The sequence below is a fragment of the Chanodichthys erythropterus genome, chromosome 1 (genome assembly GCF_024489055.1).
Source record: "Chanodichthys erythropterus isolate Z2021 chromosome 1, ASM2448905v1, whole genome shotgun sequence".
Lineage (NCBI taxonomy): Eukaryota > Metazoa > Chordata > Actinopteri > Cypriniformes > Xenocyprididae > Chanodichthys > Chanodichthys erythropterus.
In genome coordinates this window covers 22,253,969-22,271,826 of record NC_090221.1, presented here as the reverse complement: position 1 = coordinate 22,271,826, position 17,858 = coordinate 22,253,969, and the positions used below count along the sequence as shown (strand labels likewise).

The window sequence follows — 17,858 nt, the reverse complement described above, 5'->3', positions numbered from 1 at the left end:
AGAATTTCAGTTGGGCTATACAATTCTTGGAAGTGGTTTTTCCACTTCTCCCCATCTTGGAATGCCATAAATTCTTGATTTGGTTTGTATAGTCATTTCCATTTATCCCAAAATTTGTGTGAATTTATAGACTTTTCGATTTCTTCAAACTGGTTTTGCAAAAACTGTGCTTTTTTTCTGACGGAGTGTGGCTTTATATTGTTTTAGTGCCTCACAGTAATAAAAGCGGAGGTCCCGATTATCTGTGTTTTTGATTTCATAAATTTCAGAGTTTTTTTTCTCAAAGCCTTACAGTCTAAAACAAACCATTTATCAGTTTCTAAATATTTTTTCTTTGATTTAACTATTGTCAAATTACTTTTTTGTGCTGTTTTGTAGAATATGTTGTTTAGATCTTGTACTTCCTGATTGATGCCGAATTGATTTTTAGGGTATACCTGTATTTGGAATGAATGTAAGAGGGATTGAATTTCTGAAGATTCAACAGCATTGATGTAATTAGTGGCGCTGTTTTCTGTCCATTTAAATTACTTTATTTTGTTCATTTTAATATGGTGTTTTAATTGGTTTGGGTGATGTTTCAGATTGCTATATATAAAGGGGGATTTGGCTGTGGTCTGAGAAATGTTTTAAGGGTTTGACTGTGAATGCTCTCAAAGAAGAAAGGTCAAGATCTGTGATTGCATAACCTACAGTGCTGTTAGCTGAGCTGTAGGTGTATCGGCCGAGCGAGTCCCCTCACAGTCTTCTATTGACGATGTACAAAGCGCGATTCATGTAACATTAATGTAATAATTAGTAACTCAGTTTGAGGGGACAAGAAACATTAACGAAGCTGTTTTCAACATACTAGGTTAATAATGCATTTGGCAATTTGCACATATTGTGAATGAATTTAATAAGCTTAGTTACCTTTCCTGGTACCCTTCAGTAAACTAAATTGTCTAAGAAAATGATTCGTAAAACATATAAATATCAGTTGACCCTATGACTTCTTCTCAGGGGCTAAGCCCCTATACCTTCTGAACCTAGCAACGGCCCTGGTTATGGGGACAAAATATTCCCACAAAGATTGCAATATCCAAAATCCTTATCCTTGTGGGGACATTTTTGTCCAGACCCCATGAGGAAAACAACTTATACAACAAATTATACTAAAGATAAAAAATGTAAAAATGCAGAAAGTTTTCTGTGATGAGTAGGTTTAGGGATAGGGGATAGAATATACAGTTTGTACAATATAAAATTCTATGGAATGTCCCCATAAAACATGTGTTTGTGTGTACAGGTTTGGACATGAGGGCCAAATGTATAGTATATAATTGAATAGTGAAATATTATGACACCAAATAGTGAGGACATTTTACTGGTCCTCACTAGATAAAAGGCTTATGTTTTTATTTATCTAGTGTTTTGCACATGTTTCTGTAATGGGTATAGGTTTAGGGATAGGGGTTGGGTTAGGCCATAGAAAATATCTTTCACCTTATATAAAGTCATTGAAAGTCTATGCAATGCATGTGTGATGTTTTTGCATTTATCAAAGCCTACATTACAGGAATATAAGCAGTATAGTCCAGTTGAAGATGCAACTCAGCACCAAGACACAAAAATAGCTAAATATTCCACAATTCCAATCGTTTACACCCCAACTTTCATCAAGAAAAAGTAGTAATAATACAACAAGAAGATTAATTGATGGAGATTTATTTCTGAAGTCACATGAAAGGCACTGCATTACAGCATATTTTGCATAAAGGGCAACCTTTTTATTTTTATGAAAGAAACTGATTAAATTAATTAAGCCAAATAAAAAATACAGTGACTTTTTTCTGACTTCCTATTCAATCTGCAATATCAAACCATCTTTACATTCACAATACATAATCATTTCAATGATAAAAATGTAAAAAGCAATTTTGTTAAGGTGTCATTGCATTTTAAATATTAACACTATGCATATACAACACAAAAATCCGACAGAAATCCAATACATTGGTCATAGTTCTCCAAAACACTAAGAGAGAAATTATAATTAATTGTCCAGAGATTTATTAAAAAAGAGAGAGAGAGGGAGAGAGAGAGAGAGAAGAAGAAGAAGAAGAAGAAGAAGAAAAACTTAAGATACACATGTACATGTTTTTAGGTTATTTAAACCTAAATACATTCCCTGGGTTAATGCCCTTAAAAAGAACATATAATCAAGCGTTATCAAAAAAGGTATAAGATATGTTTCTCTCATTTTAGAATTCAAAAGCAAAGCACCATGTAATTTGAAGTCATTCTTGTCCAGCATCATCACAAATACCCTTTAAGACAGATTATGTTTACCTCTTGCTGTATATACAGTACATACTATAAATAGTATATATGACTACACAGGATTTAACCTAAAAAGAGCCCAGTGCTATACAGTTCTTACAAGTTTCTGAAATATTATTGCTACAAAAACAATCTCTTTTTTGGGGGGGGGGGATACCTTTTCAGAGCTGCTTCCTGAGTACAGATTTAACCATAGTACTAAACTAAATTGTACTGACAGTGCAAGTTAGTTCATAACTAGACAAATCTATTACAAAGAAACAGATGCAACTCATTTGCTCCCATTTTCCAGTTCACTCTATATGCATAATGTACAATGTGTTAATAATGCGTGCAAAAATCTACATTTCATATTCTTGGTGCAAGATATTCTTTCAGATGTCCCATGCTCTTATTGGATTATAATGCCATACTTCATAGTTTTTTGTTTCTCTGAGTTCTCTGTAATAAATAGACATAAAAAAGCAAATGCAACATATGGCACAGGAGTAGTGGAACTGCACCCCTACAAACACTGAAGTTAGAAGGTATTCTGTGTTCAAGTCAATAAGGCGGGCATCACTTTGAGTGAGGCAGTTTGATTGGTCACTCTAAAGGACATCTTAAAGGTGCAGAGCTGATCGATGTAGCGCTCCAGTAAGCTTCACTGCAACTCAGCTTTTTCCAGAAACTTCCCTTTGGAACCTAAAACACGATCATATAGTGTATTACTCACTAATTCATAGTTTTCACATGACATCACACCCTTATTGGAACGCCTAACTAGTTTGTACTAGTAAGACAGTGATATTAAAAGACCAGATTCAACATACACCTTATTATCACTCATACATAAATACAAATGCAATGTGACATTTCTCATACATTTTTACATAGAAAACCATTATAAAGAACATGCTTAACCATTAAGCGCACCAGTAATGTGCCTGAAAACTATTAAATATAATTAATATATTAAAAAAAATATTATTATTACTAACTGTTTCATTTCACAGCATACAACATCTTTCTTCTGATTACCTGACGTTTTGGAAGTGGCCAGTAGGGGGCATCAGACTGGATGTCCCTTTCTGCAACATGGCTGGTGACACTGGCATGCTATTCTTGGGCAGCATCTGGATGAAACACAGCAAATACTTTATAATGTGCAGTCATAGTCAGTTAAAGAGTACACAGTTATTTATCTGATCTAAACCAGACTAGACCTGCATTTGCTCAGGAGGACACATCACAAGAGGAAGACACTCACCTCAGCAGTCTGGGAGGGTTTGGTCTTGGGACAGGGTGGAGGGGGTCGGTTGGGAGGTAACGGCCTTTTTTTGGCGGGTACTGATGGAGATGGCTGGGGCAGCTCAGAATGCTTTAAACTCTGCTTGTCTGCAGTGTAGGCTGGGATTTGAGGTGGTTTCACAGTGGGCCGAATTATAGAATGTCTAGATCTCGGTGGACCTGTACGATTCACTCTAGGACTGGCCTGAAGAAGGAAAAACTGTTGTTTGTATGCATCTTCTGTCAATATCAATTGTAAAAATCATCAGTTTCATCTTGTTGTTCGGCCATTTGTTCAGACAGTGAAGTCGATATTCTGTATTTAATGAATGAATGAATGACAAGAGACATAAGAGAGATGCTGTCATTGAAAGACTGATTTTTTTTTTTCTCTGCTCATGTCCATCATGACATTCCTTTAGTGTCAATGAACATTTTTTAAAGGGTCAATGGTTAACTCTTGGAATTAATTTGCATGGCTATTTTTGCCCACACATTTAAAGGTGCCCTAGAACTTTTTGAAAAAAGATGTAATATAAGTCTAAGGTGTCCCCTGAATGTGTCTGTGAAGTTGCAGCTCAAAATACCCCATAGATTTGTTTTAATTCATTTTTTTAACTGCCTATTTTGGGGCATCATTATAAATGAGCTGATACTGGCCCTTTAATTCTCATGCTCCACGCCCACGGAGCTCGTGCTTGCCTTGAATAGTGCATAAACAAAGTTTACACAGCTAATATAATGGATCTTTACAAAGTGTTTGTTATGCATGCGGCATGCATGCGTCGGATTATGTGAGTATTGTATACTGTTATATTGTTTACATTTGATTCTGAATGAATTTGAGGCTGTGCTCCGTGGCTAACGGCTAATGCTACTCTGTTGGAGAGATTTATAAAGAATTAAGTTGTGTTTATGAATTATACAGACTGCAAGTGTTTAAAAATGAAAATAGTGACGGCTCTTGTCTCCGTGAATACAGTAAGAAACGATGGTAACTTTAACCACATTTAACAGTACATTAGCAACATGCTAACGAAACATTTTGAAAGACAATTTACAAATATCACTAAAAATATCATGATATCATGTCAGTTATCATTGCTCCATCTGCCATTTTTCGTTATTGTTCTTGCTAACCTACTCTGATTATTCAGCTGTGCACATCCAGATGTTACTGGCTGCTCTTGTCTAATGCCTTTCATAATGTTGGGAACATGGGCTGGCATATGCAAATATTGGGGGCGTACACCCCAACTGTTACGTAACAGTCGGTGTTATGTTGAGATTCGCCTGTTCTTCGGAGGTCTTTAAAACAAATGAGATTTATATAAGAAGGAGGAAACAATGGGGTTTGAGACTCACTGTATGTCATTTCCATGTACTGAACTCTTGTTATTTGACTATGCCAAGATAAATTCAATTTTTCCTTCGAGGGCACCTTTAAGTATATTAAATGTTATTAATTTCTATTGTGTCCAATCTTAGATCTCAATTTTTATTTCAGTTGTATTAATTTCAACTTTATTTAATTTTCATTTAAGTTTTTTTTAAGATGTTCATCTAATATATTTTATTTCAGCTTTATTTCAATTAACAAAAACTATTTTTAATATTTTTAGTTTTAGTTAACAATAAAATATGGATGGGTTTAGGTTCCATGTGGTTTTTTGCTGTTCAGAAAACATTCAACTGAATGGATTTGAGTTGGATATGACAGATTTTTGCTATCCTGTCAGAAAAAGCCAATGAATGCATAGAACCGTGCTATTGGATGGACATGCTGCGAACACACACTGACAACAAAACAACTTCACACCTGTTCATCAGCGTGAGATTTCTTTGGCTGGAACACTGGATTGGCGTGACCTGTCGTGTGACTTTTAGTCTCAGGGGTGCCTGGAACACTGACAAGAAGAGAAATAACACATTTTCTAACACAAGAATGGCCAAAGACATGAAGATCACTGCATGTATAATGTTTGCATTTAGCAGTTAGGTTTAGCAATTACTTGATGCATGTTTGAGTAGCAGGAATTGCAGAGCGCTTGGTGGGGAGGAGCTTCTGTTTGCAGCGGCACCAAAAGACACCAAGGATAGCCAATACCAGAAGAAAAAAAAGGACAAGGAGAACCGGTACAAAGTGAAGGCTGCCTGCACAAGATAACACACAAAGCAAAAACATTAAAAGGACAAATTTAACAGGACTTATCACAGATAACATTCAATAAATATTCAGGTTATTAGGTGTCTGTAGACATACTATGACCAATCACAGGCCCACTGTCCAAACTGCCTCCTGAACCCGTCATTTCACAAAATGGTGGTGCCCAACCCGAGTTACAATGACAGTTGTGGTTATTATTGCAAAGCTGCAGGGAAACACACAAAAAGTAAACAAACATAAGTTTTTTATAGTAATGTTACTTTTGGGAATGTTTTGGGAATTATGGGAATGTTACTTTTGAATGTTCTCTGAACATTCTGAAACAAGCAGTAATGTAAGTAAATAATGGCTTAAATATCATCTATCCCTCCTAAAAGTCATTTGTACTTGGTGGTTTTATGGTATTTTTTTGCTCACACAGGTTGGGAGCAACATTAGAGTGAGTGAATGATGACAAATTGTCTAAACTATTTCTTTAAACCCTATTCACAGTGTATTGCAAAATAATACAATGCCTTATAAAGTCATATGCATAAGCAATCTGCATTCAGTGGAACTGATTACACCATTTACGTCTGCTAAGTTTAGTACATCCAAAAAATACAACTCAGTTTTCATGCAAACAAATGATTTATAAAAAACCTATAAATAACCTGCATGATGAATAATAGTAAGAACAGTGACTGTTATAGAAAGTATGTATGATACCACAGGAGGAAATTATGTCAATTGTAGTTCTGCAATGGCCATGTATGTATAAATACAGATCTATGGAGAAATGAGCAATATGGACTTACCCCTTGGCCATGACATTTGGCACTGCATTCATCTGCTTGCAGGAAGGACGCACTGCGGCATTCCCCTTCGAAACAGATCTGTTCATATAGAAAATGAAGTAAAAAGTGAATGAAAGAAGAGGTCCTCCAAAGCTATTGAGTGACTTAAACCTTTTGGTGAGACAAGGCTAAAAGACACAAAACTTTGATTTCATGTGGTCTTTAAGAGGAAACAAGATCCGTGTGTCCGGTACCTACCGCATTCTCCCCACATTTGGTCCCTGGCAGAACCAGGCCTGGATCGAGGGTATCATTCTGGTTGTGCTTATTGTGACTGGGCTGGTACACATGTGTTCCTCTGCACAGGATCTTCTGTTGATCCATATAGATGTTGGTGTCTATGGCGACAGCGTTGGATTCAATTGGTTTGCTAGCAGTGCTCTGGCACTGAATCTTCCCACATTTAGCATTCCTAAACAGAAAACCAACAGCACATTGTCGGATGGCTCAAATGTGACATACACTACCGGAATAACTACAATTTTTTCTGTGTTTTTCAAAGAAGTCTTTGATGCTCACCAAGACTGCATTCTTTAGATCAAAAATAAAGTAAAAGCAGAAATATTGTGATATATTATTACAATTGAAAAGATTGTTTTCTAATATATTAGAAATGCAATTAATTGCAATTTAAAATGCAATTAAAATGCAACTTATGCAATTTATTCCTGTAATCAAAGCTGAATTTTCAGCATCATTACTCCAGTCTTCAGTGTCACATGATCCTTCAAAAGACATTCTAATATGCTGATTTATTACCAGTTATTATTGTTGCTCAAATATTAATAGTGGTTCTTATTCTTATCAATGTTGAATACAGTTTTTGCTGCTTAATAATTTTGTGGAAACCATGATATTTTTTTTTTTTTTAGGATTTTTCGATAAAAAATCAGTTCAGTGTTGATTCAGTTCTGTTGTAAAGATCATCAATAATTAAATGAGTTCATTGCATCTAGACATTGCGTCAGCCAATACTGAGACGGTGGTCTGACATAGTACACGGAAGCACGCACTGTCTATACAACGTAAACTGCGTAGGAGACCACTGTAGTCACGTTAATTATTTTAATGATGTCTACTACATTTCTAGACATTGAATGAGGTAATTACGTTGCTTTCTATGGGGGATAAAAAAAAAAAAAACCTCTTTGATTTAATTAAAAATATCTTAATTTGTGTTCCGAAAATGAACGAAGGACTTACGGATGTGGAATGACATGAAGGTGAGTAATTAATAACAGAAATTTCATTTTTGGGTGAACTAACCCTTTAAACTTGTTTAAAAGTCAGTGCCCTTATGAAAGGAAAATATATTTACCAATATATTTCTTAAAATATATTGTGATTTATTGTAATATATTATTTTCCAATATTATATATTTGAATACATTGAATAATATATTGATGATACATATATTATACACTATATTATATATTCATGTAATATATTGCAATACATTGCAAAATATCCAAATGATTGCCGCTTTCAATATATTACAATATATTGAACATGAATTTATAATATATGTGTTTATATATCCCAAAATATATGAAATATTATATTTATAAATATCCACCATAATGTATTTAGATTTATATGGGAAAATGTTTTGGTAATATATGTAAAAATATAGTGCCTTTTTTGGTTTTGATTGCAATATATTTGCAATAATATGTATCATTATATATACATATATGGTCTATGCATATATTGCAATATATTGAATAATACATAAGGGATTGCTTTTTATATATTGGAAAATATGTGATAATATATTTACTAATATATCATAATGTATGTAATTTTATATTCAGTTTCATACTTCATAATATAGATTTATATATGATCAGATATGGTACTGCATGCATAATATATTGCAGATAGATTTACTCATGCAGTATAAACACATATATGTTAAAATATATTATGTAACACATTTATTATATTTTATAATAATTTACATTTTAAATGTTTTATATTTTCAAGTTAGTTAACAAAAGCACACCTGCATGTATAACATTTCTACCAAAGAGACTATCACTGTGCTATAGCGTGCGCAGCCGTTATAACTTTTTAAATAAAGTTATTATAGTATTATATAATGGTGTTCAGCCATAAACCTAACCACAGACTCTACTCTTCAGCACAGTGGTAACCCCAAAAACTCACACATACCAGAAAACCTTTTAAATTCCAAAATAATACAACTTTAAACACTAACAGATCTCCTCCTATATCAATATTGAGCAAAACACATGAAATAGCACTTAATTTTAACATTTACTTTCCTTTAACAGTCAGAAGCAAAGCATGCTGGGAACTAGAAATCTGTTACTCATTCCATGAATGTGTGGATATATATACATTCACATTTATATGGGAACATGTGTGTGCAATATATATACACAATAAAGGATAAAACTTGATGAATGTAATGCTATTTTTGTCTTCATTTATACATATTTTATATGTACCAATATATAGCCATACATGGTCAATGCATATATTGCAGTATATTGAAAAATATAAGCACTAGTTTCCCATATATGGAAATGTATTATGTAATACATCGCATTCTATTTTGCAGTATATTTCCATATATTTTTGTTCCGTAAGGGTGGTCTGTCATGTTCTGTTTATTGTGAGAGATTTCGAAACTATAGTAACCACTTCTCCATTGCCATTATGTTTGCAAGTTCAGTCAAGAACACTTACTGTAAGTCAAAAATACCATTGACAAACTTTTTAGTCAACTTTAATTGGTATGTTTTGCTAAAGTTACATTTGGCGGAATGGCTCTGTTCTAAATTCCATAACCTGAGCTCCATGAAAAACTAAGACAGGGAACAGCAGCAGCTTCAGGGGACAACTTCCCATTTTCTTAAATTGGGAGAGCAGCGCAAATCCCCCCATTGAGAACAGCATCAATGACAACAGATTGACATTGATTAAGTTAAATACAAGTTTAGGGAGGAGGTGGTTGCAAAGCAGCATGCAGTGTAAAGTTTCTTGGTAAGCATAAGAGACTTCTTTCAAAAACATTAAAAAATCATAATTATTCCAAACTTTTGATGTGTAGCGTAACTATTTTTCCCATTCAGTCGGTCACGTTCGACGTACGTCGGACAGACCGACGAATAGGAATCTCGCTAGAGAGGCCAATCTACTTCGAGTGTAACTAAACGAGCCAATGCACATTGGCATGCAATCATATGCATCAGCTGCTCGCCTCGCAGCGCGGGTATATAATGAGCAGCAGGTGCGTTGCATCTTCAGCTTTTCGCTTCGGAGCCGAACGGTGTTTGTTCCTGTTCTCTGCAAGCGAGTGTCTGCTAGAAGACGAGTCAAGCTTTTGGTTGAACTTCTCTTTTTTTCCGAGTGCGGGCGAACAGCACAGCAGCGGGGTCGACGTCCTCTCTTTTTCTGTTTCGTTTGCCGTTTTTGAGCAAATAGCTGTTTGACAGCGTCAGAAGGCTGTTCTCACGGCCGGTACGGTGCGCTTTTGAGCGCTGAAAAGCCGTTTTTACGGCTGGTAAGAGTGAGCGCCTTCAAAGAGAGAGAAAGCACATGACAGGCTGCACACAATCCCTGTCTGTGTTGCGGTGGCCGTTCCCCTGCGTGCTTCAGCACTTCTAAAAGAGTAAAGTCCCTGAAAGAGCTTACACAAGTAGATTCGCGTCTTTTTAAAGACGACATCCTACTTGTGTTTCTGGATGCGATCGTTCCTGTCCTCACTGACGGCCACGATCACCGTTTCGCATGCCTGGGCGCGTGCTGAAATGATGTTCGTGGGTGTTCATGTTTTCATATGAGAACATGATCACGTCGACACGCCGGTCGTGACTCTTCTTTCTCCGGGAAGCTTGAGTCCCCTCTGTTGTTGGCCAGCTGCCGCTTGTGTGTAAAAGCACAGCCGCGGCTCTGCCCGACACTCTGGGAGACCGCGGAGATCAGCGAGAGCAAACCTCTCGCTCCTCTGCGTGTCGTGTGCCGTCGAGCTGCCGGGCTGCAGCGCGGGTTGTCACGGCAACCCAGCGCTCGCTCGGCGCTCTAGATGCGCGGTTCCCTTGCGTAATCTCCATTGTAGCGCCCTCTCTGGTGCACCAGAAGAGGTCTACTTTGCTGATATGGCTTGGGTGACATGAGGTTGAGGGGTTCCTTCGGGGAACCAACCCCCTAGGGCCCCTCCCTCTCTAGCGCATTGCAAGCTGTGCAGTTTCTGGATTGGATTGCTGGTCCTTTTCATAGGGGAACCTAGCATTTCATTCAGAGCTCCAGCTGAGGGACAGACGTCGATTGCAGCATCGGAGAGAGTGCTGTTATGCTCTGGAAATGAGGGTGACGCTGCCCACTGTAATGGTGTGTGCTTATGCTGACTCAGATTCAGAGTTTACAGCCATGCTTTCCTGGGTCTTCCAGATGTGCATGGAAAACTTGGCAGTATGGGGGTATATTGGTGCCATAAATATGGAATGCCAAAGGTGCCAATCTGCATAAGTTTTTCCTCTCTCACTACCCTCTTGGATGGGGTGGCTGTACACAGACCACACCCACCCTGCATGTGAGGCCAAGGCACTCTTTTTGCATGAGGGTAGTTCTGTGCTGGGGTTGAGCTGCGCTTGTTGACTAACCGTGATCAAAGTCACGGCGCAGGCCCTCAGCCAGACTATGTCCACCTCCGTGGTCCAGAAGTGCCCCCTGGCTTACCTTGTGAGGTGTGAGAGGTTGTCAAGCTAAATGCTTTCTCAATGCTCCCATCTTACGAGGTGGCCTTTCGGTGACACTGTCGAGGACTGAGCCCAGCGGTTCTCCTCAGTTAGTAGCGGATAGGGGAGCTTCCCATGACAAACCATTGAGTTCCTCTTGGGCCGCCCCTCAGTCTGCTCGTCGCCAAGGGTGTCGTCCCCTGCAAGAAACTCCGGCCCAGCAGGCTCTGCTGTATCCATTGCGGGGAGATGACGCCTCCCGTCTCTGCAGCTGTTTAACTGGTTGGTGAGAATCACCCCTGAGACGGGCGACCCAGAGATGGGTGGGGCTGCTCTTCCACCCCTGGAGGAGGGCCAGGTGGTAAATCCTTTATTGGGTTTGTTTCTGTTCCGCCACTGACCCAAGAGGCAGCGGTACCCAAATTTTAAAGAGCAGTTCCTCCATTTCCAGGTCTGAACAGGGTTTGGAGAGCAGTGGGAGGAGAAAAACCTCACCACTCTCATCCCCCTCTTCTGTCGCCAGTGGACAGCAGCGAGCAGCGGGCAGCCAAAGCCTCGACTGCTCCCTCTGTCCATCCGTGGAGCCAGGTAAGTGTTGCCTAGCACACTGTGACGCCGCTTCGGGCCGCCTCACAAAGAGAGCCCCCCGAGCCGCGTCCCTGTGTTCCACCTCGCTGCCCTGCTGCGGGTACACCGGTGGTCCCTTTGGTCCTGCTTGTACGGTCTCTGCGAGCCGGGTTAGCGCTCCCCAGTCCGTCTCGCTGGCTCCTTCGGACCATCAGGGTCGGCTTTGCGATTCAGTTCGCCCGGCTCCCCCCCCCAAGTTCAGGGACGTCCTCTTCATGCGTGCGGAGATCGCAGTCCTACTGGCGAAGGACGCGATAGAGCCGGTCCCTCCAGCCGATTTGAGGTCGGGGTTCTACAGCCCCTACTTCATTGTACCCAGGAAAAGCGGCGGGTTACGACCGATCTTGGACCTGCGAGTTTTGAATCGGAGCCTCCACAAGCTACCATTCAAAATGCTCACGCAGAAACGCATTTTCGAGTGCATCCGTCCCCGAGATTGGTTTGCAGCGATTGACCTGAAGGACGCGTACTTCCATGTTTCAATTCTTCCGCGACACAGGCCATTCCTGAGATTCGCGTTCGAAGGTTGAGCATATCAGTACAGAGTCCTACCCTTCGGGCTGGCCCTGTCTCCCCGCGTCTTCACGAAAGTCGTGGAGGGAGCCCTTGTTCCCATGAGAGAACGGGGTGTTCGCATTCTCAACTATCTCGACGACTGGCTCATTCTAGCACAGTCCCGGGATCAGTTGTGCAAACACAGGGATTTGGTGCTCAGACACCTCAGCCAGTTGGGGCTTCAGGTCAACTGGGAAAAGAGCAAACTCGCCCCGGTGCAGAGGATCTCTTTTCTCGGTATGGAGTTGGATTCGGTCGAGCAGATAGCACGCCTCACAGAGGAACGTGCTCGGTCAGTGTTGAACTGCCTGAATACATTCAATGGCAGGACAGCGGTCCCACTGAAGTTCTTTCAGAGGCTCCTGGGGCATATGGCGGCTGCTGCGGCTGTAACACCGCTCGGTCTGCTTCATATGAGACCGCTTCAGCACTGGCTTCACGGCCGAGTCCCGAGATGGGCGTGGCAGCGCGGCACATTCCGGGTGCCAATCACTCAGGAGTGCCGCCGAACCTTCAGTCCGTGGTCGGACCCCTTGTTTCTTCGGGCAGGAGTGCCCCTAGAACAGGTGTCCTGGCATGCTGTGGTGTTCACAGATGCTTCTGCCACCGGCTGGGGTGCCACGTAATACGGGCATGCAGTCTCAGGGGTTTGGACGGGACCCCATCTGCATTGGCACATCAATTGCCTCGAGTTGCTGGCAGTACGCCTTGCTCTGAGCCGCCTCAAAGGCCTGCTTCAGGGCAAGCATGTACTGGTCCGTATGGACAACACTGCGACCGTTGCGTACATCAACCGTCAAGGTGGTCTACGCTCCCGTCGCATGTCACAACTCGCCCGCCATCTCCTCCTGTGGAGTCGGAAGCATCTGAGGTCGCTTCGCGCCATTCATGTCTCCGGTGTGCTCAACCGTGTGGCCGACGAGCTATCACGAGCTGCGCTGCCAGGAGAGTGGCGACTCCACCCCCAGGTGGTTCAGCTGATCTGGAGAGAATTCGGAAAGGCTCAGGTAGACCTGTTTGCCTCACCAGAAACCTCCCACTGCCAGTTGTTTTACTCTCTGACCGAGGGGACACTCGGGACAGATGCACTGGCTCTCAGCTGGCCCCGGGGCCTGCGCAAATATGCGTTTCCCCCAGTGAGCCTACTTGCACAGACCCTGTGCAAAGTCAGGGAGGACGAGGAGCAGGTCTTGTTAGTTGCGCCTTACTGGCCCAACCGGACCTGGTTCCCAGAACTCTCACTCCTCGCGACAGCCCCTCCCTGGCCCATCCCTCTGAGGAAAGACCTTCTTTCTCAGAGACGGGGCACTCTTTGGCACCCGCGTCCAGACCTCTGGAAACTCCATGTCTGGTCCCTTGGACGGGATGCGGAGGTTCTAGGTGACTTACCCCCTGAGGTACTTAACACCATCACTTCGGCATGTGCACGGTCTACGAGACGTGCTTACGCCTCCAAAGTGGAACCTGTTCGTCGAGTGGTGCTCTTCTCGCCGGGAAGACCCCCGAAGATGCTCGATCAGAGTCGTGCTTTCCTTCTTGCAGTAGGGTTGGAGCGTAGGCTGTCCCCCTCCACCCTCAAAAGTCCATACTGCTGCTATATCCGCTTACCACGACCACTTAGATGGCAAATCTGTTGGTCAGCACGACCTGGTCATCAGGTTCCTTAGGGGGCGAGACGGTTAAATCCTTCTCGTCCCCTCTCCATACCCTCTTGGGACCTCACTCTGGTGCTGAGAGCACTTCAGATTGCTCCCTTTGAGCCTTTGCTGTCAGTAGACTTAAAGATTCTGTCTATGAAGACTTTGCTGCTGGTGGCATTGGCCTCCATCAAGAGGGTAGGGGACCTGCAGTCATTTTCGGTCGACGAATCGTGCCTGGAGTTCGGGCCGGGTGATAGCCACGTGGTACTAAGACCCCGGCCTGGCTATGTGCCCAAGGTTCCTACCAGTCCCTTCAGGGACCAGGTGGTGAGCCTGCAAGCGCTGCCCTCGGAGGAGGCAGACCCAGCCCTGGCTTTACTCTGTCCAGTCCGCGCTTTGCGACTGTACATAGACAGAACCTAAAGCCTCAGGACCTCAGACCAGCTCTTGTCTGTTATGGAGGCCAGCAGAAGGGAAAGGCTGTCTCCAAGCAGAGGATGGCCCACTGGATAGTGGATGCCATCGCCCTGGCTTACCAAGCTCAGGGTGTGCCCTGCCCGCTCAGGTTGCATGCTCACTCCACGAGAGGTGTCGCATCCTCCTGGGCGCTGGCTCGTGGCGCCTCGCTGACAGACATTTGTAGAGCTGCGGGCTGGGCGACACCTAACACGTTCGCTAGATACTATAGCCTTCGTGTCGAGCCGGTCTCCTCCCATGTTCTCGCCACAGGTCAGAGGCACGGAGAGGCCCCGGCTTAGTGTCGGCTTGCTGCGCTACATGCGCTTCTTTTCTCCAGAGAGTCCCTACAAGGCAGACCCTGTCGAGTCCTCCGATATCCCTTCGGCAGCCGACGTGGCGGAGCGTCTGGCGCCAGGCCTATACTCCGTTGTATCCTTGAGAACCGGGTTTAGGCTGGGTTCCATATGTGTGACCCTACGGGGATCCCATATGGTTGGTTCCACGGTTGCTCCTAAACGAAGCCCGTGTCTTTCCCTCTGGGAGAACCTACCCTTCATCGGGTTGGAGTCACCCCAGCTCTTCCATATGTAGCACAGCCCTACAGGGTTAGTCCATATGTACTTCTCCACATAACTCCTTCGGGGAAGGATGTGGCTTCCGCAGCGTTCCTTTCCCAGCGAAGGGTACGCTTTCCCAGCGTTATCCAATAGTCTCACTGAATGGGTTTTGGGGAACAGCAGTGATCGACTCTCTCTGTGTTAGCCCTGTCCCACCATCCTCAGGCAAGGGGGTTCAGGTGGCTTGCAACAGAGCGCTGGAAGGGGGCAGCTCCTGTGGCGCTTTGGTAGGGATTCCTATTCGTCGGTCTGTCCGACGTACGTCGAACGTGACCGACTGAATGGGAACGTCTCGGTTACAAAGGTAACCCTCGTTCCCTGAAGGAGGGAACGGAGACGTACGTCCCGTCGCCACAGTCGCTGTACCCCGCTGATGCTGCCGCCTATCCGGTTCGGCTCCTCAGCGAAAACCTGAAGATGCAACGCACCTGCTGCTCATTATATACCCGCGCTGCGAGGCGAGCAGCTGATGCATATGATTGCATGCCAATGTGCATTGGCTCGTTTAGTTACACTCGAAGTAGATTGGCCTCTCTAGCGAGATTCCTATTCGTCGGTCTGTCCGACGTACGTCTCCGTTCCCTCCTTCAGGGAACGAGGGTTACCTTTGTAACCGAGACGTTTTTATTTTATTTTGAGTGAATGAATCTCACCTTTCAGTGCATTTCCTGTATGCACCCATGAGGTCTTTGCCACAGTTTCCATAGGAATCACCTGCTTCATTTACTTTAGTAAAGCAAACATCAGGAGCAAGACGAGCATCTAAGATATAGAGAACAGAACAGAATAGAAACATCTACTCATGTCACAAGTTACTGGTTGTGTAAATGTTAAAATCTGTAGTATATCTCAGCTGGACTCAAAAGATTTCTCTGATAGCTACAGAGAGCAGCAGATGGCATCACATTCAGAGATCACAGCCAAGCACAAAATCTGTTCTACTGTAAACTACAGTACATTGCCGAGTGGATTTCCACTGGAAAATGTGAAAACAAGCTAGGAATATATGAAGCCACGAGAACCTACTTAGCCTACATCACTCAAAAATACAGTAAAACAGTAATATTGCGAAATATTACTACAATTTAAAAGAACTGTTTTCTCTATTTTTATATAATTTTTCCTGTGATGCAAAGCTGAATTTTCAGCTTCATTACTCCAGTCTTCAGTGTCACATGATCCTTCAGAAATCATTCTAATATCCTGCTTTGCTGCTCAAGAGCCAATTATTATTATTATCATAGTTGAAAAAAGTTGTGCTGATTAATACTTTTTTTGTGAAAACAGTGACTATTATATTGAATATTATGACTAGAATATGGGTGCTTGGTTTTATGATGTTACTTGTAAATTGTGTTATTTTAAGCAGACTTTAGCAGACACAGACCTTTACCCCAGAGAGAGAGGCACTGCTGCTCCAGCGTCAGACACATGCCTGTGTAACAATAGGCACTGCCACCAGCACAATTGCTGCCATCCATCAGGTAAAAGTTAGCAGGGCAGGACTCTGATTTCCCATCACAGTACTCAGGCAGGTCACAGGAGCCTGAAGGCGGGCGGCACATCACACCTGGACTCTTCAGCTGGTCAAGAATGCAATAGAACAAACTTGTATTAACTTAATCAACTTTTTCTTAAAATAGTCAAGTCAAGTCACCTTTACTTATATAGTGCTTTATACAATACAGATTGTTTCAAAGCAGCTTTACAGTAACATAACAGGAAAATTATTCAATGATGCAAACAGAGTTCATTTCAGCAGTACAGCAGCTCTAAAAGAAAATAGTGTCATTGTTCAACTGAATTCAGTTCAGTGTTTATTCAGTTCTGTTGTAAAGATCAATTATTAAAGCTGCAGTCCGTAAGTTTTGCCTTTTTGTCGCCATCTCTGTTTGAAACATGTAATTGCAGTTGTTTGTGGAATTATCATCTTTACGTGAGTTCTGCATCGGCACAGCTCCTCAGCGCGGATTAATCTAATGTTTGCTGTCAATCACCACATCGGTGTGGATGCTGTTCTTTGGAATCACAGATTGTAGTATTGGAAGTATGACCAAAAAAATTATTTTCACCGGAAAATGTAATCTGAACAAGTCAGTAACACGTCTGCCACTTTTGTTCTGACCAACTGAGGAAAAAAAGCATTACAGTAAATCACGCTGCTAATGATGATTAAATCTAATGATCGCTTAGCTCAGATCACGTCAAACCGTGCAAATTATTATTGTTATACTTTGTTCTCAAATTGTTAATGTTAACAACATTAGCATTACGTGACTATGTGTATTTAGTGTGTATTAGCGATACCTGTAGATTTCAATTTCTGTACAGTCTAATCTCTAACGTTAATTTGTCATACCATACAATCCACCATCTAAATGATAAGTTTAATTATTGCAGCTGCTGTGAGAAATGGCTATAAATGATCCGCCTCACATGCGATATAGCTTACTACCTGGGACTCATTCTTTATGTACTGTATACAGATGTGACGAATTGACGCAAAGACAAACGGCGACATGCTCGAATTTCCTGCGAAAACCCACCAGTAACACTCAAATTATAAAACATTATTACAAGCTTACCGTTGTGAATCGGGCTAAGGTAAGGCGATAGTTTTGAACACTGGCTGGTTATGTACATGCTCAAAATTTTATTT

General features: G+C 42.1%; 1 protein-coding gene across 7 annotated transcripts in view; it reads right to left on the bottom strand.

Moving 5' to 3' along the window:
• Nucleotides 1-1,705: 1,705 nt before the first annotated feature.
• Nucleotides 1,706-17,858, bottom strand: part of adam19b (ADAM metallopeptidase domain 19b) — a 52,029-nt gene continuing 35,876 nt past the window's right edge. For 5 of the 7 annotated variants that reach the window (XM_067390285.1, XM_067390308.1, XM_067390333.1 and 2 more), the window contains 10 exons: nucleotides 16,587-16,782; nucleotides 15,853-15,961; nucleotides 6,793-7,006; nucleotides 6,556-6,633; nucleotides 5,855-5,963; nucleotides 5,604-5,745; nucleotides 5,411-5,498; nucleotides 3,572-3,796; nucleotides 3,343-3,437; nucleotides 1,706-3,006 (listed from right to left, as the gene is read on the bottom strand). In XM_067390285.1, the coding sequence (XP_067246386.1) occupies nucleotides 2,976-3,006; nucleotides 3,343-3,437; nucleotides 3,572-3,796; nucleotides 5,411-5,498; nucleotides 5,604-5,745; nucleotides 5,855-5,963; nucleotides 6,556-6,633; nucleotides 6,793-7,006; nucleotides 15,853-15,961; nucleotides 16,587-16,782 (1,287 nt within the window). In that variant the 3' untranslated portion in view covers nucleotides 1,706-2,975. Of the gene's footprint in view, nucleotides 3,007-3,302; nucleotides 3,438-3,571; nucleotides 3,797-5,410; nucleotides 5,499-5,603; nucleotides 5,746-5,854; nucleotides 5,964-6,555; nucleotides 6,634-6,792; nucleotides 7,007-15,852; nucleotides 15,962-16,586; nucleotides 16,783-17,858 lie in introns of all 7 variants that reach the window. The other 2 variants (XM_067390300.1, XM_067390296.1) reach the window with 2 other exon arrangements.